The sequence below is a fragment of the Neophocaena asiaeorientalis genome, unplaced genomic scaffold (genome assembly GCF_003031525.2).
Source record: "Neophocaena asiaeorientalis asiaeorientalis breed wild unplaced genomic scaffold, Neophocaena_asiaeorientalis_V1.1 scaffold51, whole genome shotgun sequence".
Taxonomy (NCBI): Eukaryota; Metazoa; Chordata; class Mammalia; order Artiodactyla; family Phocoenidae; genus Neophocaena; species Neophocaena asiaeorientalis.
In genome coordinates this window covers 166144-192484 of record NW_020173335.1, presented here as the reverse complement: position 1 = coordinate 192484, position 26341 = coordinate 166144, and the positions used below count along the sequence as shown (strand labels likewise).

Below are 26341 nucleotides of genomic sequence, written 5' to 3'. Positions count from 1 at the left end.
TGGCTGGGCAGCTAGGCTGCAGACGGCTTTGTTTTCCTGTTGGCTCAAGATCCATAAAAATATTTGGAGCAGGGAATGAGGAAGCAAGCCAAACTATCCCTCTACCTTCAATACATTGCCTCTCCAAGGATCCTCTCCTGCCAAGTTTTGCCCTATGGGGGGCTCTTTTCTCTGTGTAGCTGAGGCCTCAGCTCTCTCTTTTATCTTCTCCTTTCTCTGTCTAGTCTTCTCCAAGCATCCCTCTCTGAATTTCTCAGAGTAGTTTTGTGAGGGCTTCCTGATGTATTCAGACATTCTCATGTAAGGTGCAGGCCTTGGCCACACAGTTCTGAGATAAGTCTACGCTCATATGGTGTATTCCAGAACAACTATGATCCCAGAGCCTGAAGTTTCTAAGAGTCTAAGCTGTCCAGTAATTGAGGAAGTAGTGCGTGACCTGCCATAGGAGGTATGCAAGCAGAGCCACCTTTTAGAATGCTGGACTGGGGCCTCCTCTGGTAAGCCAGAAGAAGGGGCTGCAGAGTGCAGGGCCTTACAGATCCTACAGCAATGAAAGGAGGGATACCGGGCACCGGGAAGGGAGCTAGGCAACTAGCCAAAGACAAACGATTCAACAAGCTATTATATGTCAAGCATCTAGAGCTGTGCCTAACACACAGTATTAGTTATTATTGTGAATGATCCACAGACTGTAATGAAGGAGCTTAGAGATCTAAGTCCCTCACTCCCACACCTGATCATGAAGTACATGCCAGAGTAGCTTGGGGACTGGGCTGGGACTGGAACCCAGGTCTCTGTCTCCCAGGAGAGGCACTGCACAAAGCCAGGCTGTCTCCTCGGGTAGAAGGAAGAGCTCTAGGTGGGCCTTTGCTGACTCTTAAGAACCAAGCTGGTTTTCAACTCTTGGCTGGGCAGTTGAGGGTAAGGGGCAGTGGACTGATGGCAAGACCTGAGCTAAGAGTGTCAGGTGTCTCCTGGGGAAGAAGCTCAGGAGTCAGCCCCATGTCTTGCCACCACTTGGAGCTCTAGCCAGCACCCGACAGACAGCCTTCTTTGGAGAAGTGTTTCCTCTGCTGTGAATACAGTTAGGGCTGTATTTCTGCCCTGTACCTTAACCCATTAGCTCCAATAAACCACCCAGATTAAGGGGGTGGAGTGAGAGTAGCCAGAGCCAGGTGACCTGAGCTGAAACAAGGAAAGACTTTCCCAAGAGACTGAGTTCCCCGAAGCCCTCCCCACTCTGAGGTTCCTAGCCTAGCCCAGGAATTCTGGGTCTAGGATTCTCAGAGCCCTGGGAAAACCTTGGTGACCCCACCCTGGAGAGCTGGGCCAGACATGACCACATCAGCCAGCCCTCCACATGGCCCAGGATCTCAGGACAAAAAGCTCTCCCTGCCCCATTCTGGCCCAGTTCCGTCCACAGACTTCCCAGGAGCCATGTGGCACCCAGACCACAGCTTCCCACCAGGGCCTTTAGTTTGCCTCCTTTATTTTACCAAAAATAACAACAATAAAATTTCCCTCTGTTTCACAAAAAAATACATCCCCCGCCCCCTGCCGCATGATCAGTACTGGCCATAGCCTAGACTCCATCTTCCAACCCACAGTCCTCCTTGGCAGAACCTTTGACACCACCCCCCACCGCCCCCCTCACACCAGAGCTTCTGGCAAAGCTGCTGGGCCAGTGCTTCCCTCGGGAACTTCTCTGGAGGCAGCTGTCCCAGGTCCAGCTGGCTGGACCCAGGAGCCCCATCTGCTTCCCCAGAGATCTGGCAGCTGCGGGGCCATGGACAGGGGCATGATTTTGGAGTTTTGGCTCAGCAGACAACCCCAGCAGACCACAGGGGTGGTGGGGTACTCTGGCATCAGGCTAGAAATCCTTGCTCAAAGCAGGAACAGTTGTATCCTGGAGAGGAGCTGTCAAACCCTCCTTTGGAGTGCATCTCATCTCCCTGTGTAGCAATCCACAGGCCAGGGGTGGGAGTCAGAACCCCTGGTTTCCACTCCAGCTCCACAAAAGCTTTGCTGGGAGGCCTTGGACAGCTTCTCCCGCCTCTCCTCTGGCTTCAGTTTCCTCCCATGTACATGGATGATTCTGAGTGAGACTGGATGATCCTCAGATTCCTTCTGGCTCTCCATCCTGGCCCCCCAGCCTGGAGTCTCCAGGAGAGGAGGGCCTTGTCCCTGCCTCAGTTTCCCCACCTGTGGGTCTGGGCACAGGGCTGGGCATGGCCAGTTTCTCTGTGGACAGCTATGCTCTGAGATCCAACCAGCTGGAATATTTCAGGGATGGTTGGGAAGGAGGCAGGTACTTGCAGGATGGGGGCTCTCTAAGCCTGGAAGAGTCCATTCACAGCTATGTGGTCCTCAATGTCCCAGGCGGGAGATAAGGCTCCGGAGCTTCCCAATTCAAGCTCACTAGCTTTGTGGGTTGGAGGATTATCTTGTGCTGGGCTTCAGATCCTCACAACCACATCTGGAGATTCAGGAAGCTAGATTGGAGTGTATGATTCCTGATTTAAGGACTGGGGATCTTTGTGGACATGAAGAATCACCCCTGACGCCCATGAGGCTATCTATAATCAGGCCTTCTGGAGGCAGAGGGATGAGGGAAATGACAGCTCCTGGGCATCTCTAGCTGAGCAAATCAGAACTTACGGTGGGCCAGGATTTTAGTCAGGGCAGGGCCCCCCTTCCTACCTCCCCCCATCAGTAGCTCCCCAGAACTCATGCTGATGGAAGATGGTAGCCTGGAAGATTCAAACATGGAGCTACATCTACCACCACACTTCATGCACTTACACACATAGTCAGACACACCAAATGGGGAGGCTGACTCGTCATCATTCCTAAGTGGTCATGGTCCGATGGCCCTAATCCCTACTTCCTTCCTTCCTTCCCTTCCATCCATCCATCAATTTACCTAACATTTATGGAGGGCCTACTATGTGCCAGGAACAGTCTAAGGCACGTAGCTCTCACAGACACACCCCACAGTCAAAATCATACACGTACACACCGATATACACATGTCATCCGTGTCCACTCACTCATAGGCTGCTCACGCTCTTGCATCTTTCTTGCCGTCACTTCAGCCACATCCACGTTCCCCAAACAGGCTTGGCAACCACCGTGGAAGGGTCAAGTGTCAGAGCAGACTAGACTTCATGCTAAGGGTTTAGCTGCTCCTTTTTACCTGTCTGCCTACCTTTAAGCTCTTCCCTACTCCACTCACAAACAGTCAGGGGGACATGTGGGCAGACTCCTGAGAACCAGAAGTCCAGGGGCTTTGGGTGTGTGGAGGGGCCCCAGGGCCTTCAGGTCCCTCTGCTACCAGACTTCTGAGGGTCCCCTCCCTGGCCACTCTGTGTTCAGATGGTCCATCTGATGGGCAACAAGGTCCAGGTCTGGGCTCAGTGACAGATCCGCTCTGTCATCTCCCTCTGCAGAGACACAAGGTGGGGAGGGGTCAGTCAGAGCTCAACCTGCCAGGCAGCCCGTTTCCAAACCACAGGGCCCGGCTACTCTTCTGCCTGAGCCTGGCCCCTTCCCGCCACCACCGCCTCCCAACTCCAGGCTGCAGATCTGTGTTTGTAAACTGATACTTGAATGAAGTCGCTATTAAAGTACAAAATCCATTGTTAAATGAATTGCGGTCCCCTAACATATCCACTTGGATATTGGATTTTCTTAAAGCAGGTAGCCTTCGGATCTGAAAACTCAGAGGCTAGCCACGGTGGGGGAGGGCAGTAGGGGCTTGGCCTCACCAGTGGCTCCAGCTCCCGCTGGTCCACCAGGCTGAACTCACGGATGAAGTAATAGAAGTGCTTGTAACAGGTGTTGACGTGCGCCTCGGCCCCCATGCTGAGAATGCTGTCGAAGTGGTGGATGTAGACATGCACAAAGACGCGGAAGAGGCGGGTCAGGATCTTGGTGCAGACCTGCTGGAAGTTCTTGGGGAAGGGAACTCCTAGGGGGCGGGATGGGCAGATACGGGGCATCAGCAATCTGATGATGAAACTCTGCCCAACCCTGCCCTCCCCGACACAGGCAGCCTCTGCCCAAGATGGCCTCTTCCCTAGCACACTTCCCTGTGGGAAACAGAGATCAAGGTTTGCTTTCTCCCATACTTCCCTTTTTAATGAAACACTGTGCCTCTCCTCTGCTGAAATACAAATCATCTTCTGATTTTCCCATCACCCTGAACAGGACTCTGCTACTTTGTTGGGTCACTGACCAACCCTTCTTAGACTATAATAGAAGTTATGCCAAAACTCTCCCCAGAAACATGTGCATCTGTAGGTGCTCGCACACAACACCCTTGGATGCAATTCCAAGGAGAGTTCATCAATATCTGGGGTCCATTTTTAAGAATAGGGGCCTTCAGGATTGAGTCCTGACTTCCCAGCATGGCACCTGCTCAAGGCCTTTCATGATCTGATCCTGACTTGCCTCTCCAGCCCTACCGACTCCTTCCCCTTCACAACATTCACACAGCAGGCCCCAGACGCTAATCCTGAGAATTACTAAATCTTCATGAACAAGTTCATATATCTCTCAGTCCTTCAAACAGTCAATAAGACTCACAAGAACCTTCCATCTGTGAGCCAGGCCCTGTGCTGGGTCCTTTGCATCTTTAGCCTGGTATGATAATGGGTATGGCAGCCATTCTAGATATGATAAAACAGAGGTGCATAAATGTGGAACCACTTGCCCAAGGCCACACAACTATTAATTAGTACAGACTGGAGGCAGGATTCAAGCCCTCTTTGCACTGCACTGCAGCACCCCTCGGATAAATGCCACAGACCCTGCCAGAGACAAGGTCCAGGACCTGTGAAAAAGGCACAATTTCTGTACAGTCCCCCATGCTCATGGTGGAGATCTTGGTGGCTACTCTCTCTTCTCTGCTGTGGCAGAGCCATCCCAGGATTAAGGCACAGGCACCTGGGATCTCACAGGCCTGGGGGTGAAGACTAGAAGGGAACAAGCGGTCAGACGCAGGCCCACACTGACTCACCCCACTCCATAAGGCCCTTCCCCTTCCTCACTGCTCTCGGGTGGGGCTGAGCCCTGTCTCCCTGTGAGCCCTTCCAGGCCCAGCCCAGGTCCCTCAGACTTGTCCTGTCCATCTAGATGTGGGGCCCTGGGCCTCAAGAGACCTGAGCTGGTTCTGAGTCCCTCCTGATTCGGTGCACTCTCCCTCTCTCGGCCTATTTCCTCTCATGTGAAATGAGGATACCCATGTTGGACATGATAGTGCAGGAAATGGAAGGCCACTGACTGGGGAGGGGCGTGGGCACTGATTTGTGACTCAAGGCCCTCAGCATTCAGACTTCTCCCCTCCGGGCCTGACCACCCTGCCCCGCCCATCTCTGATTCCCATAGCCTTAACACAGATGAACAGGAGGCCAGGTGGGGCGCGGCTGCTGTGATGAACACAGGGTCATGCCTGCTCAGCTCTTGAACCAATACCGTGTCTTGCTGCCCTTGGGTGGGGAAGCCGGGCCAGGATGACATCATTCATCTCCTCTCCCCACCCTCACCTGCCCAGGCTGCCCAGCTGAGAAAAGAAAAGGCGCCATGGATTGGGCTTGACAGGGAAAATTCTGCCTTCAGAGCCCACTGAGGAGGACATACCGTCTGGCCCCCATGGGGCCCCACCCCTTTCCCTTTCCTGGGGCCAGGAGTCAGAGGGGACTCCCAGGAGGCAGCAAGTCAGATCAGCCCAAGCAGGGCGGGTGACCTGCTAGGAGCACCTTGAGGCACTTGTTCTGGAAGGTTTTGAGAATCACAGTGGTCTTGCCAGGGTGTTCCCTGGAGGGACACTCAAGCTTCAGACAAAAAGAGACCCCAAACTGGGAGCCAGGCAGCCCTAGCTCAAGATGCTCAATCTTGAGCAGACACGATCTCCCTGAGCCTCCGTTTCCTCTTCTACAACATGGCTGTATCAAGCTAAATGCCTCATCTGCGCGATGGGCCCCGCTGGCTCCCTTCCTCCCTAGCCAGACCCGACCTGCCTGCCAGGCGGCACTCACCCACGCGCGTGGGAAAGACATCCTCGTCGTTGATGAGGCCCTCAATCCAGTCCATGAGCAACGCCATGTAGCGAGGCGCCGAGAGCTTGGCCGGCCGCCGGTACTGGCGCTCGTCCTGCCAGCGGTACTCGTAGCGGGGCCCGCCGGCCATGACCGGGCAGCTGGTCTCGCTGCAGCGCTCGGCCATGGTGCCGTAGATGAGGTTGATGCGGTTGAAGAAGTCCACCACATGCACGGCGATCCAGTCGTCGATGTTCTCGCCCGGTGGCAGCCTCACCACACTGCGCAGGTCCAGACCCGACTTGAGCGACGCCTGCGCCTTCTTATACAGCTCAAAGCGCTGTGTGCCCGGCTCGAAGCGCTTCCGCGGCCTGAACGTCTTGTCTTTGGCGAACACCTGCTTCAGGCACAGCGCCATGGCCAGGATAGGCCAAGGGCTTGGGGTCCAGGGGCAGGCCCTGCGGATGCCCTGCCAGGGTCAAGGGCATGGGGGAGCATGGTAGTCAGGTCCTTACCAAATGGGCTTGACTTCCCAACACATCATTTCCCTCCCACCTCTCAGCTTTTGGCCTGGAATTCTCTGCCTGGAATCTAAATCCTCCTCATCCCCACAGTCCAGCATCCTGCCCTATTTCCAGATACCCTAGCTCCCCCTGCCAAGCGTCCACAGCCCTCTCATCTTGTCTAGTTTCCTCTCCACTTTCATTGTGTCTCAGAGAGGGCTGGGCCTGGGCTCCAGACAGGTGCTCCTCAGACTTGCTGTGAACCATTAGAGAGCTGGCAGAAGCTTCCTGCAGGCAGAGGCCCCTGCAGGAGGCAGGGGCCTGGACAAGATGACCTCTGGGGATCCCATGGGCTAGTTGGTAAAGCGTGGGAGAGCCGGCCTGCATTGTCCTGGGGCTATGGGGAGAGCCCCCGCCCTCGGCTTCCTCTGAGATATCCCACAGTCCATCCGGCCACCGGGGATTCCCAGGGAGCACAAGGGACTTTTCTACCAAAAATGTACTTTCCTTTTATTACCCTGAAAGGAAAGAGCTCTCATATGGCCAGCTGGGTGGCCTCTGAGTGTGGCTGCAGGCACTGGAGGGAGGGGGAGGTGGCAGGTCTAGAAGGGCACCACTTCCTCCAGCACGGGCTGGAGATCCTTCCTCCCAAGCTAGCCTCCTCCAGCCTGAAACACAAACCAGAACAGCCGGCGGCCCCTCCCACTGCACCTGACATTCAGTAGACATTCCTACAGCACATACTATGTGCCCGGCCCTGGAAGGTAGGAAAATGCAGTCAAATCACCCAGCTGGGCCCATCCAGAATTCAGAAGGATTTGCTTTGCCTCTTAGAATTGAAGGATCTCAGTCTCCGAACAGACTTTGGGGACGGTGATAAGAGCCCCAGGCTTTGAGGCTGGAGACCTGGGTTCTAGTTTCATCCACCACTGCTGGGTGACCCCTACAGCAGGCATGGATTGGGCCATGCAACTTCCTCCGTCAGTCACAGGCCAAGTTCCTGGGACTTCCAGGGTAGTCACCTCATCTCCCCTGTGTGTGTGAGCTCTTGGGAAATGCAGAGCCAAGTACCCACTGGAATTAGCCACACGAGCACGGATCCTGACCCCAGACTGAGCACTAAGGCTAAGTGTAGGCTAAACACTGAGCTTTTTGGCTGCAGGCTGAACTATGACCTGGCACTGACCCTGGTCAATTTAAGTCCTGGACTCTAACCCTAGACTGAGGCTTGAATATAGCCACAAAGCCTGGCCTTGACCTCAGAGCTGACACTGGAGTATTTTCCTTTCTCACATCTCTAGAAATACTGGGACAGGTTTGGGGAAGGGGGGGTGGGAACAAGGTGACAATTGGGTGTAACCAAAGGTACATGTGGGTCATCATGTCAGACAAGTCAAGCTAGTGGAGAAGTCTAAAACACACAACACACAGGCCATGAAGGGGAAGTCAAGTAAAATGAGAGGAGTTTGGAGAGTAGGGGCAGGTCTCCCAGCAGGATCTTGTCCTCTTGAAAAAACCTCAAAGATGTGGCAGGTCATCCATCCCCTACCCCTCAACTTCTCACCCAAAGAAGTTCCCAGTGTGGGACTTCCTGATCCAAGAGGAGATTTCCATGCTTGAATTGCAGCCTGCATTCTAAACTCTGCTTGGGGCAGGAGCTTCCAAAATCATTCACACTGCAATTAGGTTGGGTCCCTGGGCTCTCCACCTTTGCACAGCCCCCCTCAGTGACAGCTACTAACAGACCCTCACCCTGGCATTCAACACCTCACCCTAGCTTTCCTGCCTCACTTCCCTACAGAAACTACCCTGGGCTTCTTCCTGATCCCTGAACATGCCCCCAACTCCTGCTTCTGTGTGTTTTCTTACACTGGTCCCTTGGCTTGACTCACACTGTCAGGTTGAATGCTACCTCCTCCCACAGCCCCTCTACTGAACCCAGATCTCTTTGTCCTTAGGTGGAGATTACTCTTTGGCCATTTGGTCCCCCACCAGCCCCACCCCCCAGCCTTGGTCAGGGCCAGACACATAGCGGATGCTCAGGCTTTAAGGAAAGCTCAAAATCAAGAATCATAGGATTGAAATAGCCCTGAGAAATCAACTGGCCCAACCCACTTCTTGTATGGATGGGGAAACTGAGGCCCAGTAAGGGGACTTGAGGAGACTGCATTCACACAGCAAGTTATAGGCAGGGGATCTCCAATGGCAGAACTGGACACTGGGATAAGGTGGGGCATGACAACTAGTAAAGGGCTATTTTCCTGCACTGCCTGGTCGCTGGTCTGGTGGAGATAAGGGGAAAGGAGGGGAGTGGAGGGAAAGGGGAAGCATCTTCCCATCAACTAGACCAACCTAATTCCTGTTCCCCCAGCACACCGAGCCTTCCCCACACCCCACAGCAACTTTGGTGTCCTAACCAGTGAGCTAGAGTCCCACCTTCCTGCTGCAGAATTTCAAGGCCCGGGTCTTTCCCCAGGAAAATGAAAGCTTGGGGGTGGGGGGATGGATAGATGCCCTTGTATCCGTGCCACTTGTCTGTCTTCACTTCCCACTCCCATCCCTTTACTGAGTTTCTAACTCTCACAGAATCTCTGTCCCCTCCCTGAACTTCCGAACCATGGCCATTCCCTCTCTTGGCCCCAGTTTCCTAACTCTGGATGTCCTTTCACTCCTAAAGTGGCTAGTAATGGCTCGCTCCCCGGGTGAGCATCTGGGTTTCCCAAATGAAGACTACAGAGGGGCCCTGCCTGCTTCTGAGGCTCAGCCACACCTGCCACTCCCCCAGGCCTGACCCAGGATCTTGGCCCCGGTCTGAAACCAGAATCCAGCCTAGAGTAGTGCGGGTGTGTGTGTGTGTGTGTGTGTGTTGGTGTGTGTGTGTTAATGTGTGTGTGGTGTGCGTGTGGGGTGTATGTGTGTTGTGTGTGTGTTGGCGTGTGTGTTGTGTGCGTGTGTTGGTGTGTGAGTGTGTGTGGTGTGTGTGTGTGTGTGTGTGGTGTGTGTGTTGGTGTGTTGGGGGTGGGGGCAGGCGGGAGGGCTGAGGGCAGAGATCCAAGAGAAAAGTAGAGGCGAGGACTCCCAGCTCTTCCCCGCGGCGCTTGGCCACCTACGACCACTCCTCGGCCTCTCCCAGGACCCCTGACGCCCCTGCCTCCCCAGCCCAGCCGCCAGGACAGACGGGTCGTAGGACCCAGAGGAGCAGGCCTGAAATTTCCGCCTCCGAAGACACGCCCTCCTCAACCGACTCGCCTCAACCCCAGCCCCGACTTTCCAGCTCAGAACTTCGGACACGCATCGAGGGCTGTGGCCAGCCTGCTCGGGCACAGGTCGCCTCGGGACGGTGCCACGCCGGGACGGCCGGAGAAATGAAAGTGGAAATGAGGCTGGGCCGTGTGCGCGGCGGCGCGCGAGGGGCACTCACTCACGGGGTCCGCCGGGTGGGCTAGCGCGAGTCCACTCTGGCCGCGAGGTCACATCCCCAGCAGGCGGTCCCCTCCTTTTGCTCGTCGCCGGCCGCGCCGGTCCTCTCGCCCGTCTGCCTGCCGAGCCCGCGTCGCCCTCCCGCCCCAAGGCGACGCCAACTCCGCCCCGGCCCTCCCTGCCCGGCCACGCTGCGGCCAGGGGGCGGGGAAGGGGCGGGGAGAGGGGACCCCCCCAACCCCAATACCCCCGCCTTTCCGGAAAGTCTGTATCGCTCCCCCAGCTTCCCAGGGGCAAAGGACTAAGAGCTGGCCCTCTCAGGAGGGCCAAGGAGGCAGCCTCAACTTCTTCGACTGTAAAATGGGGACAAGCCCAGCTTCTGTCTGGAGCTGGATAATGGTGGTTTCCTTGCCCTCCTAGAATCTTCTGTGTCTTGCGTGTCCCTGAGCTGGAGATCACTATGCACTCCCATACCCTCAGCTCCTGGCATAGTGCCTGGCACATAGCAGGCACTTAATGAATGAATGCCTTGGGTACAATGAGCTGAGTCCCTTACCCCAGCACTGAAAGGACTGGCCCTCAAGGGTGCTCAAATCACAGACTTTCACCTCCCCCACCAGGGCTAGGGTCTTGGCTTAGGCTGGGCAGATTCTCCTCACTCCTGGGCGGAAGTCACCCCGTTTCCCCCCACCACATTTTTGTTCCAGCAGTTCCCACTTTGGGATATCTTCTTTCCTTCCTTTCTTCCAGCCAAATCCAAAGACTTCAAGACCTGATTTGCTTTTGCTACTTTTCTCCTTGGGTTCTTCCCCTGAGGGCAGACAAATATTCTGCAGCAGCGCAAAATGCACACGGTGTGCCCCAGGCCCAGGGACCCAGGCTGGCTCTGCCCTAGGGTGGCAGGGAAGGTTCGAGGCCTTCTAGGGTGGGAGAGCCAAGGCAGACAGATGGGCTACAGAAGTCACCTTGGAGGGGTATGAGAGGTGAGCAGGCAGGGATAAGGGAGAGCTCGAGGCAGGAGATGGGCATTTACATGGCACAGAAGCCCCACTGGGCTCCCCTTGTGTCTGGATCTTCTGCTTGCTGGATGGCATGAGAACACACTGGATCCTTAAAAATCTTAGCTCATAGAACTGAAGATTCTTTCTTTTGTTGAATACCTATTTTTATCCCAGTCTAAAGCTCTCTTTTTTTTTTTTTTTTTTTGGTGTCTGAGTCTTAACTCAGCCCCAGGTCCTCTGTAGGCCAACATTTGCATGCTCTAGTGTATGCAGAAGGAATTCAAACCTAGTCCTTCATTTATTTGATTTTGTAATTAATACGCTTTATTGAGCATGGCTGTGCACTGAGAGCAGGGGATCAGGTGACGGAGCTGACCCAGTTGCTGGCCTCAGGTGCTGACAGGTCAGCTGGGGGGTCAACACACAGAGATAACACAAGGTCAGAGCTTAGTCATCCAGTTGTGAGAACACAGTTATGGACTGACAGCGAGCACTTGGTAAGTGTGGAGTTATCGGCGTGAAACACATGGAATACCCAAAGTGGGTGCTTTGAGGAGAGTTTAAAGAAAGCAGTGTTTAGAAGTATAGTCAGGGTGTAAGGAAACCACAGGGATAGCATATCACCAAAGGACTAGTAGCCCTTTGCTGTCTATCCTGAGCTGGAGGGAGGGGTAAAAGCAGGAGCCATGAGGATGGCATTACTGACCAGAGCTGTGGCCCGAGCTCGAGGGACATACCCAGCCCACAGCAATCATACTGCAAAGGACTGGGGGTAAAAGGGGCCCCACTTCCCTCCCTCTGATTTCTGGCAAGAGTTCCCCATTGGCCAAATCCTACCAGAAGCCAAGGGCAAGGGAACCAGTTGATGCAGCCCACAGAGGTCAGCCTCCTGGGACCTGGAGCTTGGAGGAGGAGGTTGGAGTGCATCTGGAGGGGCAGCGGACTCAGCACGTGGGCCCAGGGACTTTGACTTCACAAAGGAAGTAGAAACTGCTTGTGCTTTCCTTATCATTCAGTTCTAAATGTTTCATAATTTCATTGTCATTTCCTCTTTAACCCATAGATGATCTAGAAGTGTGTTTTCTAGTTTCTCAACCTATGGGAGGTTTATATCTCTTGTTGACTTCTAATTGTATTTCATTGTGGTCAGAGACCATGGACTGTGAGATTCTTTGGAATGTGATGTGACTCCCTCTGTGGCTTTGTACATGGTCATTTGCTGTACCTCTGAGCTGGGTTTTATAAGATAGGCAGGAGTTTGCTTGCTGAAGAGTGAAAAGCATGGAATCTTACACCGTGGGAAATTTAGATGATCCATTTTGAAGAAACTTCAGAAGTTCCCAGCTTATCAACAGAGCCCCTGGGTGTTTGCCTCAGTACAAGCTGACAGGCTGGCATGTGGGATGGGAGGCAGGTGGAAGGGTTGGGAGAAGCCAGAGATAGCCCAGATCCCACAAATATCCTGTACCCGCTTCCTGTGACTCTCAGTCTGGGTTAGAGAGACTGTGTTCTTCCAGGAGGCTCTGTTGGGGCTGAGAAGACCCAGACCTTGGAGAACAAGGTCCAGGCTTTACCGTGTATTAGCTGTGTGTCCTTGGGTTACTCCTGCCCTCTCTGATGGCATGCTGTAATACCACAGCACTGCCTACCTACACAGGACAGGCACTGTTCCCTGTCACTGTGTCCTGAGTATGATAAGTGCTCAAATAAGGCCATCTCTGAAGCTTGGCAGGAGTCGTCAAGGACCTAGTTGAAGATGTACCCTCTCCCACTGCACAGCCCAGGCTCCTTGATGAGAGAGCCAAGTGGCAGTGGAGTGGTGTCCAGACCTGGGCTCCTGCCCTGCTCTGTGTCTCTGGGAAAGCCTCTGCCCCTCTCTGGGCCTCACTTTTCCGCATCTGTACCGCAAAAGCATCTTCCAGCCATACCATTCCAAGTGCCTTATCAAGACCAGCTTCCTGCTCCTGCCTCTGTGGGCCTATACCCAGTGACTCCACTGATACAGAGTGACCTCTCCCTGGGAGCTCCCCAGCCCCTCCTATGCCAGGAAAGGCCCGCCAATCCCAAACTTCTCCCAGAATGAGCAATGAGTCCCAGCTCACCCCACCAGGCATCTGGCTGCTCCTGTAGTCTGATGGAGCCCACCTTCTCCTCACTCTCCCAAGAAAAGGTTTCTATTTCAGTTTCTGCCCCTCCCTGCCCAGAAGGCGGGATCTCCCATCCTGGGTCTTCCATCCTGGCACACTGAGGAAAAGCAAAGGACACCCTCATGGCAGTAAGAATAATTAAGGTTGGACTTCCCTTAGCTTGAAGAAGACAAGTTTCAAGGGAATGTGACAGGGGAAGACAAGGTTGAGAAGTATGTACATCAAAATTTTGTGGGACCTCTCTGAGCCTATTTTCACTTCTGTAATACAGAAACAACAACAACTGGGACTTCCCTGGGGGTCTAGTGGTTAAGACTCCACGTGTCCACTGCAGGGGGCATGGGTTCGATCCCTGGTCGGGGAACTAAGATCCCACATGCCGAGTAGCATGGCAAAACAAAACAAAACAAAGAAACAACAGCAACAATAGTAATAATAAGTCTCCCATGGAAGAGCTGTGAGGATCAGATGTGCTAGTCCTCATAAACAGCAGAAGGCTGCAGCCAGTTTTTCTGGGGGTGCTGCCTTCAAGCTCCCTGCAGGCTTTTGTGTAGAAGAGGGATTGCACTTATTTCTCTGGTCCTGGAGGGCACGGGTCAGAGACCAGGATAACACGAGGAGACACTTGGCGCATCAGAGCTCTCCAACCATGCAGCCTGGATGGCTACGCTCACTTCTCCGGAGGGAAGTGTGCAAGCGAAAATGGCACAGCCCCCCTGTGACATGGGCTTCAGAGAGTTTCAGTCCCTTTGAAGAGCAGGAGTGCCCTCCTGACCTTGAGAACCTTGCCCATGCTCCAAGGTCCTCCTCCCTCTCAGCTCCCCATCCACCTCTCGAGTTGGAGGCAAGGAGACCTCTAGAGGCTGTGGTGGAAGCCTGGGGTGCGTAAGGGCCTTAGGACAATTTCACAGCCCCCCGACCTGACCCCCAACATGGCCCTGCTATGTAGGCACTGCCCCCTCCCCCGGGTGCACGCCCTCCAATCACTTGGGTTTGTTCTCAGCTCAGAAGGGTCCCAGGAGTGGAGGTGATAAGTCAGGTGGGGGGAGGTTCACCAGTGTCCCAGGCTCAGACTTCCATAGAACCCACCACGAAGCCTGCACAGGACGTTCTGTCCAACCCTAACCCCTCCTCTGCCACAGTGGTGCCTCACATTCAGCCTCTGAAGCTGCCTGCCTGGAGCACCACCCCAGTTCAAAGCCCTTCTCCTACAGGCAAGCCTCTTCAGACTGCCCCAGCCCCCATGGCATCTTCTTCCTTCCTCCGCAGTATCCTTTCTCCAAGTGTGTTCAGTAACATGTGCCTCAGAGTTGCCAGTGGGGATGGAGGTTCCTTACAGAGAACCGTCTGATTCTGACTAGGCCTGGAAATCTAACTATCAGTTATATGAAGGACTGGGAATAGAGGAACAAGTGAAATGACACTGGGGATGAAATCATCAAAATCCAGAATGAGGAAAATTCTATAGGTTAGATTCTCAGTAAATAAATAGCAAGAAAACAAAAGAGATGAGGGAACACCTATTAGTTAAAAGTGACAATATGGAATATTACTCAACAATAAAAACAAATCAACTATTGATATTTGTAACAACTCGGATGGTTTCAAGGGCATTATGCTGAGTGAAAAAATTCAGCCTTAAAAGGTAATATACTATATGATTTCATTTATATAAATTCTCAAAATAACAAAATGATAGTGATGGAGAGCAGATCAGTGGTTGCCAGAAGTTAGAGTTGGCAAGGTGCATGCAACTATAAAGACATAGCACATAAACCATAATGGAAAAGACTATGAAAAAGAACATATATACATATATATGTGTGTGTATATATATATACGGATCACTTTGCTGTACAGTAGAAATTAACACAACATTGTAAATCAACTATACTTCAATAAAATAAATTTTAAAAAAAGATAGCACAGAGGACTTTGTGGGTGACAGTTCTGTATCCTGACAGTTCTGTATCCTGACAAACCTACGCATGTGATAAAATTTCATAGACTTATATACAAAAGGAAAAAAATGAAAAATGAGTACATACAAAAACTGGTAAAATGCAAATAAAGTCTGTAGTTGTAATAGTATTGTACTGGGCTTCCCTGGTGGCGCAGTGGTTGAGAATCTGCCTGCCAATGCAGGGGACACGGGTTCGAGCCCTGGTCCGGGAGGATCCCACATGCCGCGGAGCGGCTGGGCCCGTGAGCCATGGCCGCTGAGCCTGCGCGTCTGGAGCCTGTGCTCCGCAACAAGAGAGGCCGCGACAGTGAGAGGCCCGCGCACCGCGATGAAGAGTGGCCCTCCCCCGCCGCAACTAGAGAAAGCCCTCGCACAGAAACGAAGACCCAACACCGCCAAAAAGAAAGAAAGAAAGAAAGAAAGAAAAAAAGAGTGCCTCGTGAATAAGGCAAGTCAGAGAAGCCTAAGGAAATTGAGCAGAGGTCACTCACTAGTGAGGCGATAAATTAAAAAAAAAAATAGTATTGTACTGATGCCAATTTCCTGGTTTTGATAATTCTACTGTGGTTATGTAAGGCTATCATTGGAGGAGGCTGGGCAAAGGGTACACAGGAATTCTGTATCATTTTTGCAACTTTTATGTGAGTCTAAAATTGTTAAAAAATGAGTTTAAAAAACTGACTTAAAAGACTATCCAGTTGCAAGGTATGGATCTTATTTGGATCCTGATTTGAACAAACCAACTGTAAAAAGAAAAGTTATAGGACTAACAGATACACACTACTATATGTTAAATAGATAAACAGCAAGGACCTACTGTATATAGCACAGGGAACTATATTCAATATCTTCTAATAACCTCTAATGGAAAAGAAACAGAAAAAAATACATATATATATATATATATATATATATATATATATATCATTTTGCTGTACATCAGAAACTAGCACAGCATGGTAAATCAACTATACTTAAATTTTTTTTAAAAACCACCAAAAAATTAGGAACACTATTAATAAAATTCATCATGAATAGATCTAGGGTGAAAATCAAATTATCATCTCCATTTGACAAAATCAACACTTGATTTTTAAAAGTAACTCTGTAAGATAGAAATCAAGGGCATTTTTCCTAATGTGATAAAATATATGTTTTTCAGAGCCAAAGGAGTAGTTATGGTACTAATATTTATTTTTTTAAGAACTGCTAATTGTTTAGCGGTAATTCAAGAATCATTTCTACTAAAGTCACAAACAAGATGAGGATGTCCACGTCTATTATTTAACATTATATTGGAGGTAATAGCCAATGCAATTAGGTAAGAGAAAGACATCAGAAGTGTAAAAATGGGAAAGAAGGAAAATGCTATTATTTGCAGACAATATGGTTGTCTCCCTAGAAAACGCAAGAAGTCAACTAAAAATTTATTATAAACAATAAGAGAACTCAGTAAGGTAGCAGAGCACAAAAATATACATAAATTAATAGCTTTCATATATTCAAACTACAGCTAGCTAGAAAATATAATGGAAAAAGAAAGTCCCACTTACAATGGCAACAAAAAATGATAAAATAACGAATAATAAATCTAACAAGACATGCAAACCTATATGAAAAAACTTTAACACTGATGGATACAAAATAAGATGAGCAAATGGAAAGATACGCATTCTCAGATAGAAACACTGTCATTATTAAAGATGTTGGGACTTCCCTTGTGGGGCCGCCTGCCAATTCAGGGGACACTGGTTCAAGCCCTGGTCCAGGAAGATCCCACATGCTGCAAGCAACTCAGCCTGTGCTCCACAACTACTGAGCCTGCACTCTAGAGCCCAAGCTCCACAACTACTGAAGTCCACGCGCCTAGAGCCCGTGCTCTGCAACAAGAGAAGCCACCGCAATGAGAAGCCCGTGCACTGCAAGGAAGAGTAGCTCCCGCTCGCAACTAGAGAAAGCCCGCTCACAGCAACGAAGACCCAACGCGGCCAAAAAAATTAATTAATTAAAAAAAAAGATGTTGATTTTCCCCTAAATTAATGAATAAATTTAATCTGATTTCAATAAAAATTCCTATAATGTTAAAAAAAGTTATGAGACAATTGGGGAAATTTGAATATGACTGCACTTTTGATAGTATTAAGGAATTATTGTTATTTATTTTAGGAATTTTTTAAAAGTACTTGTCTTTTAGAAATATAAATGGAAGTATATATGGATGAAACAATATGATATCCAGGATTTGGAGGAAAAGTGGGTGGGGATATAAATGAAACCAGATTGTCATGTGTTGAAATTTTTAAATGTTGGATCATAGGGACCTGGTTTCATGCTATTATTGGCTCAATGTTTGAACATTTCAACAATAAAATGTTTAAAAAAGGAACTACACTAAGGGCAGATTTCTGGGCCTCTTCGCATAAAGATTTTTTTTTTTTTAAAACATCTTTATTGGGGTATAATTGCTTTACAATGGTGTGTTAGTTTCTGCTTTATAACAAAGTGAATCAGCTATACATATACATTTGTTCCCATATGTCTTCCCTCTTGCGTCTCCCTCCCTCCCACTCTCCCCATCCCACCCTTCCAGGCTCGCATAAAGATTTTGTTTCAGTGTCTCTGGGGTGAGCCCATGAATCTGCCATTTAGCAAGCTCCCCAGTGGTGTTTATATAGAAGACTAAGGTTTGAGAACCTCTATTATGGACTGAATGCTTGTGTCCCCCCAGATTCATATGTTGAAACCTAACCCCCACTGTGATGGTATTTGGAGATGAAGCCTTTGGGAGTTGATCAGGCCATGAGGGTAGGGCCCTCAGGAATGGGATTAGTGCCCATATAAAAGAGACTGGGAATTCCCTTCCCCTTTCCACCATGTGAGGACACAGTGAGATGACAGCTGTTTATGAACCAGGAAGGAGGTCCTCACCAGACACTGAATCTGTGGATGCCTTCATCTTGGACTCCCCAGCCTCCAGAACTATGAAAAATAAATTTCTGTTGTTTATAAGCCACCACATCTATGGTATTCTGTTATAGCAGCCTGGTGGACTAAGATAACCTCTTCCCGTTCCCCATATACTACTGGTACTTGTGGGGTGGGGTAAAAATGGGAGACTTCCAAGAGGGCTAGGGTGATGTCTTCTAATAATAAAAGTGGTAAATTAGTATAGTTTTACCATCTTACAGAGGCAGCATGGTGGGGTGGAAACAGTATATCTATTTCATTCATTTGTTCATTCATTCATTTATTCCATAAGTATTTACTGAGGGCTCATTAGATGGTAGGCACTGTTCTGGGGCCAGGTGCAGATACTGCCCTTGCTTTGTAGGTGATGACAAAGCCTCAGTCTTCTGAGGAACTTCCACTAGGCCCAGGTGTCCCACTTCATAGCTCGTAAGACTGAGGCTGCAGAAGATGCTAAGTAAGCAGCAGGTCAGAGAGGGGGTCTTCTCTCTGTCATACTGATGATGACAGACATTCTCTGAACCGTCTCTACACATGTGCTGGAGATGCATTTTGTCTTTTCTTCCTCTCATCAACCCTGGGAAGGAGGGAGATTTGTCTTTCTGTACCTGTTAAGTTGTCCTTCCCTCCAGAGGGAGGGATGGAGGGGCATGAAAGAGAGAAAGACAATCCCCTTAAGGGGGAAGAACGCCTTGGACATGTTAGGATGACACCCCAAACTCTGCCCTGCAGTTCTCTTTGGGAGAACCCCTAGGTGCCATTGTGGCTTCATTTCCTGGAAATGGGAAAACTGTGTCCCCCACATCCAGGAAGCAGCAATTCAGGCAGTGGGCAGGAACTACTTCTTGGTGGAGGCCCACACTGTACTCCGTGGAGTTTGGATTCCATGGCAAGTACAGCCTGTGACTTCCTGAAGTTGTTATCCAGCTGGTCATGGGCTGCATTTGGGCCTTTTTCAAGAAGCATCTGTAGGAGCACAGCATTGCCCAAGGCTAAGAGAACTAAGGGCGTGTGCTTTTCTCTTCCAGGAAGTCTTCCTGCCTTATGCCAGCTGCCTGGAACCAACCCTCCTCAGGGGGGAGCCCTTGGCACAGAAAGTTCTTAGTGCTTTGCAGAAATGCTCCTTGCTTAAGCCCATGAGATGATTGTCTTCCCTTTGGATTGTAAACCCTTAAAAGTGGGTTCTTATTTCTTTTACCTTCTCCCCTGGAACACTGTAGCAATAACTGACTGTCGTATGGAATTTTCTGGTTCACAAAGTGCTTTCATCACTCCAGACGTTTTTGAGTCCTGCAACAACCATGGGAGGTGAGTATTGGCAGCAAAAGGTGACATGACTTGGCCAAGGGGTACAGCCTGAAAGTGGCAGAGTTGGGACTCAAACCCACGCCTCCCAACTCCATTCATGGTCCACCCCCTTGCCCAACATTGCCTGAGCGCTTAGCAGATGTAGTCACATGACCCACCCTGTAGGTTAGGGAAAGGAGAACAAATTTGAAAGGGGGTAGGCACTTTTCTAAGAGTGTTCTGGGAAAGTAGATGAATGCAGACATTTGTACCTGGATCCGTGTTAATGCAATTAACAGCATTAAGATCATCAACCATCCTCAGTAACCTTGACACCACCTTAGATTTCTTGCTTACTCTTTGATACCCTGGCAAAATCTGCTGGGACAGGTCATACTCCATACACATAGTACCCAAGAAAGAACGTCACTTAGTGTGAGCCGAGGGTAGAAAAGGAGAAGGAGATAGGAAGGAGACCAAGTACAGAGAGAAGGGGTTCAGGAAACAGAAGGCTACTGGAGGGTCACTTGGCTTCTAGGGTGGAGGGTCGCCTGCCTCTGGGAATAAGGCACGTGGTAGATCACCTCTGAGATACCCAGAGCTTCCCTGACCGTGAGAGCAATTCCTTCTCCACCGGGGCACCCAGAGGACACAGTGCAGGCTGCTGTCTCTGAGAAAAAGTGAGAAGGGCGAGAAAGTTCCAGCCAATCAATCCCAGCTCCAGTGGGGTGTGAGTCTCCCAGCTGAGCTTTGTAGCTGAGTTTCCATCCATTCTCCATCATTGCTGCCTGCCCAGCTCTCCATACATCATCCGCCTCTGCTCCCTCACCACAGGCGAGAGCAAATGCACATACGATGGATGGAGAGCTTCAGCCTACACAGGCAACACACAATTCTCCATGCAGCTACAGGGGCCAGGCACAATAACCCAGTGCAACAGATAATCCAGCATTGGGCTCCAGGGGTCATGGGACTGCGGAATTCTCAGCTCTCACAACTGAACGAGGAAGCTATCTGGACTTCAAGGGTCAGAAGGCCTCTGCTTTCCTCTGTCATCCCTCAAGGTCCTCACCCAAGACATGCTAGGAACAGCTAGCGTCTCCCCAGAACTTGTCCCTAGAAGCAGACAATAATCAAATCCTTATTTTTCAGATATCTTCCACTTGTGTTGCCTGGGACAAAAGTGCAGAGAAAATTTGCAACAAAAGGACGGAAGGAATGTTGCTACCAATACCCTGTGTGATGTAGGGGAAGTCATTTCACCTGATTTGGGGTCTTTTTCCTCAGCTATAAAATCACTAATTTTTGCAGGGGTTCCCAAACCAGGCTGAGCCTCGGAATTACCTAGAGATTTTTAAAAAAATTGTTTTCCAGACCAAAAGAATCCATATTTCAGTGGTGGGGCCCAAGAATCAACATCTTTGGCAAGTTCTTCAGGTGTTTCTGATGCCCAACCAGGTGGGTAAATTACAGGCTTTGGTCTCTTTAAGCTGTAAACTGTTATGTGCAGTGAGTCGACAAGGAATTAAGTAAGTAGCGGTCTGTAATCAGGAGTAACTTGGTCTGATAAGCTAAATAATCTGGCAGGCCCTGCACCTTGGCCTGGAACTTCAAGTGCCACCTGGCTCCTGACCCAGATGTCAGCTCCCAGGCTCTGAGTCCTGCATTCACGCCTCCCTTTCTTTGTCCAGGTATGGGCACTGGGTCCAGACAGCTGGTGGTTAAGGAGAGAGAAATAGTGGTCATTCCAACCTGTATGCTCTGGTCTGGGCTTAACCCAGCCTTCCCCTCCTTGCTCCTGCCCGCCAGCTTGTGAATCCAGCCTTGAGATTCCCCAATTCCTAATGTCATGCTCTCTGGCATGATTACTATTGCTCAAGCCTCTTTAAATTCTTGGAAGAGAATTTCTGAAAATGGCAAATACAGTGCAGGAAAAATAGCACAACAGAAACTTGTGTTCTAGAAGTAGAAGATCTATGTTCCAGAAGCAGAAGTTCCCACCTCGTCTATATAGGAGACGTGTGCCTTGAAAAGGTAAAGAACTTAATCTAACAGCTACTACTCTGTACTTTTATTATGTGTGAAGTATAGAGCTAAGTACTCTACAGGTATCATTTAATTATTTTCTTAACTTTTGAGATAGGAACATTAATTTTTAAATTTACAGGGGAGAATACAAAGGCTCAGAGAAGACTTCCCTGGTGGCGCAGTGGTTAAGAATCCACCTGCCAATGCAGGGGACACGGGTTTGAGCCCTGGTCCGGGAAGATCCCACATGCCTCAGAGCAACTAAGCCTGTGTGCCACAACTACTGAGCCTGCACTCTAGAGCCCGTGTGCCACAACTACTGAAGCCCATGCGCCTAGAGCCCATGCTCTGCAACAAGAGAAGCCACCGCAATGAGAAGCCCCTGCATTGCAACAAAGAGTAGTCCCCGCTCTCCACAGCTAGAGAAAGCCCGCACACAGCAATGAAGACCAAACACAGCCAATAAATAAATAAATTAATTAATTAAAAAAAGAAAGGCTCAGAGAGATTGAGTAATTTGTCCAAAGGCAGAGCTGAGATTCTAATTTAGTCCTTACTCTTAACATTTACGATGCTGTCTCCCCAGTGTCCTCATTTGTAAGATGGGAGTAATGTTATCCTCATAGTATTGTTGAAAAACATCAAATGGAAGAAACTTAGGCAGTGGAAGCAAATATCTCAGTTTGTTGGAAATCACACACCAAGTGAGACTCAGGAAAACACCTCTGTGCTTCCTCTTTTCCCCTGCGAAATCAGTGTCAAAATATAAGATCTGTCAGCTTCTTCCCACCTGACCAGAGGCAGAGCCAAAATGCGAAAAAAAATGTAGATTGAAGAAATAAGAATGCAAGGTGGGGATTCATGACAAATCATGAATGTCGGAACAATAACAACAAAAGTGATCTGGGGGGCTTCCCTGGTGGCGCAGTGGTTGAGAGTCCGCCTTCCGGTGCAGGGGACACGTGTTCGTGCCCAGGTCCGGGAAGATCCCACATGCTACGGAGCGGCTGGGCCCGTGAGCCATGGCCGCTGAGCCTGCGCGTCCGGAGCCTATGCTCCGCAACGGGAGAGGCCACAACAGTGAGAGGCTCGTGTACCGCAAAAAAAAAAGTGATCTGGGGATCACAATGGACCAAAAGTCAAACATGACCTAGTAGTGATGCTTCAAACCAAGGCAAGGATTTTTGTGTGTGTGTGTGTGTGTGTGGGAGGGGGTGGAGTAAGTGAAACACTTGAGGGGACACCTCTGATTACCTCTGATTACTGCCATGGCAGGTGTAGAAGAGCACCAAGGAAAAGCGAGTACCACATCTGTAGGGAGGGACACGGGTTCCCGGCAACAGGCAACTTCAAGTCAAGATGTGATGGGAATGCTGGGCTGAAACCAGTCAGATGAAATGATATAGGGATAAGTGTAGAGACCCAAAAGTCAAGAGTTCCAGGTAGGAAAAGCCATGTTTGACAGCAGATCCTGGGAAGACAGCTGAGGGTGGAAGTAGGGACAAGGTTGAGGGGAGGGCACGGTGGAGAGGCAAAGTGGAGAGGTGACTTCAGAGTGGGCCAGGCCAACTTCCAAAGGACTTCCATCCTAAATCCACTCTGGTCACCCCACAAGATTATATTTGGCTTAACTCCAGGCCCCAACGGTGAAGCAGACTCTGGTGAGTTTGTCCAGAAGCATGGGCTGGGGTTTTGGGTCATATAAGGAAAGACAGAAGGTTGCTCCATTTGCTGAAAAGACTCCAAGGCAACTTGAGATCTATCTTCACACATCAGCAGGAGATGCTGTGGGGTAGAAAAGCAACAGACTTTTCTGGGAGGCTCCGGTTATGTGGGGCAGAACAAAGCCCAGTGAGGGGAGGGAGAGATGGTTAGATTTCAGTGCATGGTGGGGACAAACTCGCAATCACTCAGAGCTGTCTCTGCAGGGCCCAGGTCAGCTAGCAGGGTAGAGAGCTTGCAGTCCCTGGAAGTTTTCGAACAGTTGCCCAATGGCTTGGAGATGCTGTAGGCAGGGCTGCTGTGGTGGGTGGGAGGTTAAACTTGACCAGGTTTTCTTGGAAATGGTTTCTTCAAATGACAGCTTATGGGAAGCCCAGTAAAAAAACAAAAACAAAAACCTTGCTTCTCTCTGGTTGAGTTGGGGATAAGGACCAGGCTACCAGGATCCCCACCTCTAGGAACTGTTGGGATGTTCTTGAAGTACAGTTGAAAACTAGTTACTAGATAGCGTATGAGATCTTTTTAATGCTAAGCCCTGGTAAGCCAAGACAGGAGCTTGAACGTGCCAGGCTGGTAAAAATAATTGTTTTGCTCCCCAAGTTTGTTCGCTGTCTCAGTTCCTTTTGCTTACAAACCCTGGACCAGCTGCCTCCTCTGATGGCTCCTTGGCTTTGTTTTCACATGCGGCCTCTGCAGTAAGAACAAGTGAAATGGCCACTGCCTGGGGCTGGCCTGGGGCATAATCGCGATGGGTTTGCCAAGGCTGGGTCTCATTGTACGAGGGATGTTTGCGGACACAGGTGGTCTGAGCTGAGCGGTCATCCAAGAGGAATTTATTCAACAGTCACTGGTATCCTCTCTCTCTGTGCTGGGCTTCATGCTGGACCCTGGGAATACAATGTCCAGTAAGATATGATCTGTGTCTCTGAGGAGTGTCCAGTCTATGGGAGAGACAGCCTTGTAAAGGCAGAGCACAAAATGCTGGGGAAGCTCAGGGGAGTACACACCAGGTGGGGACAGCGTAGAGGGGGTTAAGTGCCAGGGAAGGCTCTGGTAGAGATGTTTCAGTGGAGCTTTGAAAGACAAATAAGAATTAACTTGATGAAGGGGGAAAAGCTGGCAAAGTCTATGCTAAGATCAGAGCAGAGGGAAGAACAGCACAGTGTATTTGGGGAACTGCCGGTCATCCAGACTGACTGGAGCTAAGGGAGTCAGAGGGGCCTAGCAATAGATGCGCCTGGAGAAGTCACCAGAGACCAGTTCTTAAAGCTCTTGTGAGCTGATCCAAAGGGACTTTGTTCTGAAAGCTCTAGGCAGCTTGGGAGGATTCATAAGTTGTATGAACTGATTTTTGTTGTGGCTCTTCCAGTTCCTGAGGCCCAGAGGGCTCAGAAGCAGCCCTGTGAATTTGAGGGATGAGCCTGCTCAGTGGGCGTTACCAACGATACCATTAAGTCTGGAGCACGGCCTTCTATTCCTGGCTTGGTTCCTGATGCGGCGACCTTCAAGTCATCTCTTGCCTTTTCGTGCACCAAGTCCCTCCTTTAGCAGAATAAGGATAAAAATGCTGCCACCACCCTGCCACATTAAGAGAATTGCCAAGACCAAAATGTTCCACGTGGTATGAAACAGAGCACAAAAATGTCCTCCTTTAGGTAGAACATGATGGCTCTTGAAAGAAAGTTTGGATGAATCAGAAATGTATAATGAGTGCATTCTGTTCTTAAGTTGTTGGCAGGATAACTGGCACACCTGTTTCTCAGAGCAAGGGCGTGTTCAAGAGACACCCATGACTTCTTAAGGCCTGAGCTGGCTATTGGAACGGGTTTGGGGTGATTGGGAAGCTGCCCTCTTTTCTGAGCTGGAGGTGGGGGAAGGCAGGGGGTGCAAGGAGAGCAGCAGACATCCCACCAACCAGCAGGTTTCTGCTGATCTCATTGGGTTGTTAGAAGGACTGAGACAATCCGAGTAAAGGGCTCAGCACCATGCCTGGCTCATGGTAAGCCCCCAATAATAGATGTTAGTGGTATTGTTAACGTGTATATATTTTGAGACCAACTCTGAACTCAGAGCGCCTCCTGTCTCTTGGATGGAATATATATTCTTTGAGATTTTAATATCATCTACCCTTTATTCCCTGTTAAGCCATGGGTGCTTCAGGGCAGGTACCACGGTCTAGCAAGACATGCATTCCCCACAGCACCCAGCAGCGTTCTCTAACCCTCCTTGCCCCTCTTCTGAGACGGCACTGGTCAGTTTGCCTTGTATTGTAGTTAGTATTCATGTCAGTGTCTTGCCTCACTGAACTCTGAGCTCATCAACGCTGGACTGAACCTTTAAATCTGTGCCCAGAAACAAGCATGCTTAGCTTGGCCCTGCTTCAAGGCCTCAGCACTTGCGGATCTCCTTACCTGGTACTTTCCCCAGCTCCAGCATCAGCTGTCACCTCTGCAGAGATGGTGTTCCTGACCATTAAGTTATTGCCTTCACTCCACATTCTATCATATTTTAAAATTTTCAGTATTTGAAATAATCTTGTTGGTTTACTCATTTGTCTTCTCCACAAGAATATAAGCTCCATGAGAACAGGGGCCTTAGTTGTCCCTTCATTGCTGTATTCCCCAGTTTCCTATAATTGTGCTTGGCATATAATAGGTGCTCCATAAATATTAATGAATGCTGAATTGGTTCTAAATTAAATGGCTGGGGGAGTGGGCCTTTGTACCTCTTCTCCAAGACTGAACAACAGGTCAGTATTGCAGAGATTGCAAAAAACAGAGCATGTGTCTCCTGCTTCCCAACTGCTTGGGGAAGAAAGAAACAGCAGTATAAACATCAGAACAAGACAAGGCAAACTCTTACCAGGCGCTAGATGTGAGGCACAGAATCAGAGGCAAGAGACACAGGTGGTGGCTGGAACACAGCTTGAGTGCAGGGACCATCGTACTCACTCCACTATGTCAGCACCTAACTCAGAGGTGGTAGAGGAAGTGCTCTGTGAGCGACTATAGAATTGCACTGAGCAGACAGCCCACCCAAGTGCAGGAGGTTAGCTGAGATACAGAGAATCTGTGTTTAACTTGCTATCTTCCTACTCAGTTAAGTTTTCGACCTGTGTGTGTCGAGAGAGCCTCTTAATTTCAAACTATTTAAATATAAGCATATACAGAACAAGATAATGTTTTGGCTAACATCCATGTCATTTATTTATTTAACAAAAACCTGAGTATCTTCTCTGTTCCAGACCATGTCCTTGGTGCTGAGA

At 49.9% G+C, this 26341-nt stretch overlaps 1 protein-coding gene across 3 annotated transcripts; it reads right to left on the bottom strand.

Annotated features, from left to right (window-relative positions):
- Positions 1–1535: 1535 nt before the first annotated feature.
- On the bottom strand, positions 1536–10104 carry MOB3C (MOB kinase activator 3C). 3 transcript variants are annotated; one of them, XM_024746191.1, is made up of 4 exons: positions 9963–10104; positions 6039–6507; positions 3809–3970; positions 1536–3443 (listed from the first exon to the last, which is right to left on the bottom strand). In XM_024746191.1, the coding sequence occupies exons 2-4, from the start codon at positions 6454–6456 to the stop codon at positions 3331–3333; spliced, it is 693 nt and encodes a 230-aa protein (XP_024601959.1). In that variant the 5' UTR covers positions 6457–6507; positions 9963–10104; the 3' UTR covers positions 1536–3330. The 3 variants fall into 3 exon arrangements, with proteins under 3 accessions (XP_024601959.1, XP_024601960.1, XP_024601958.1); XM_024746192.1 differs by having other exon boundaries at positions 3768–3970; positions 9967–10104; XM_024746190.1 differs by having other exon boundaries at positions 9967–10104.
- Between the last annotated feature and the right edge of the window lie 16237 nt (positions 10105–26341).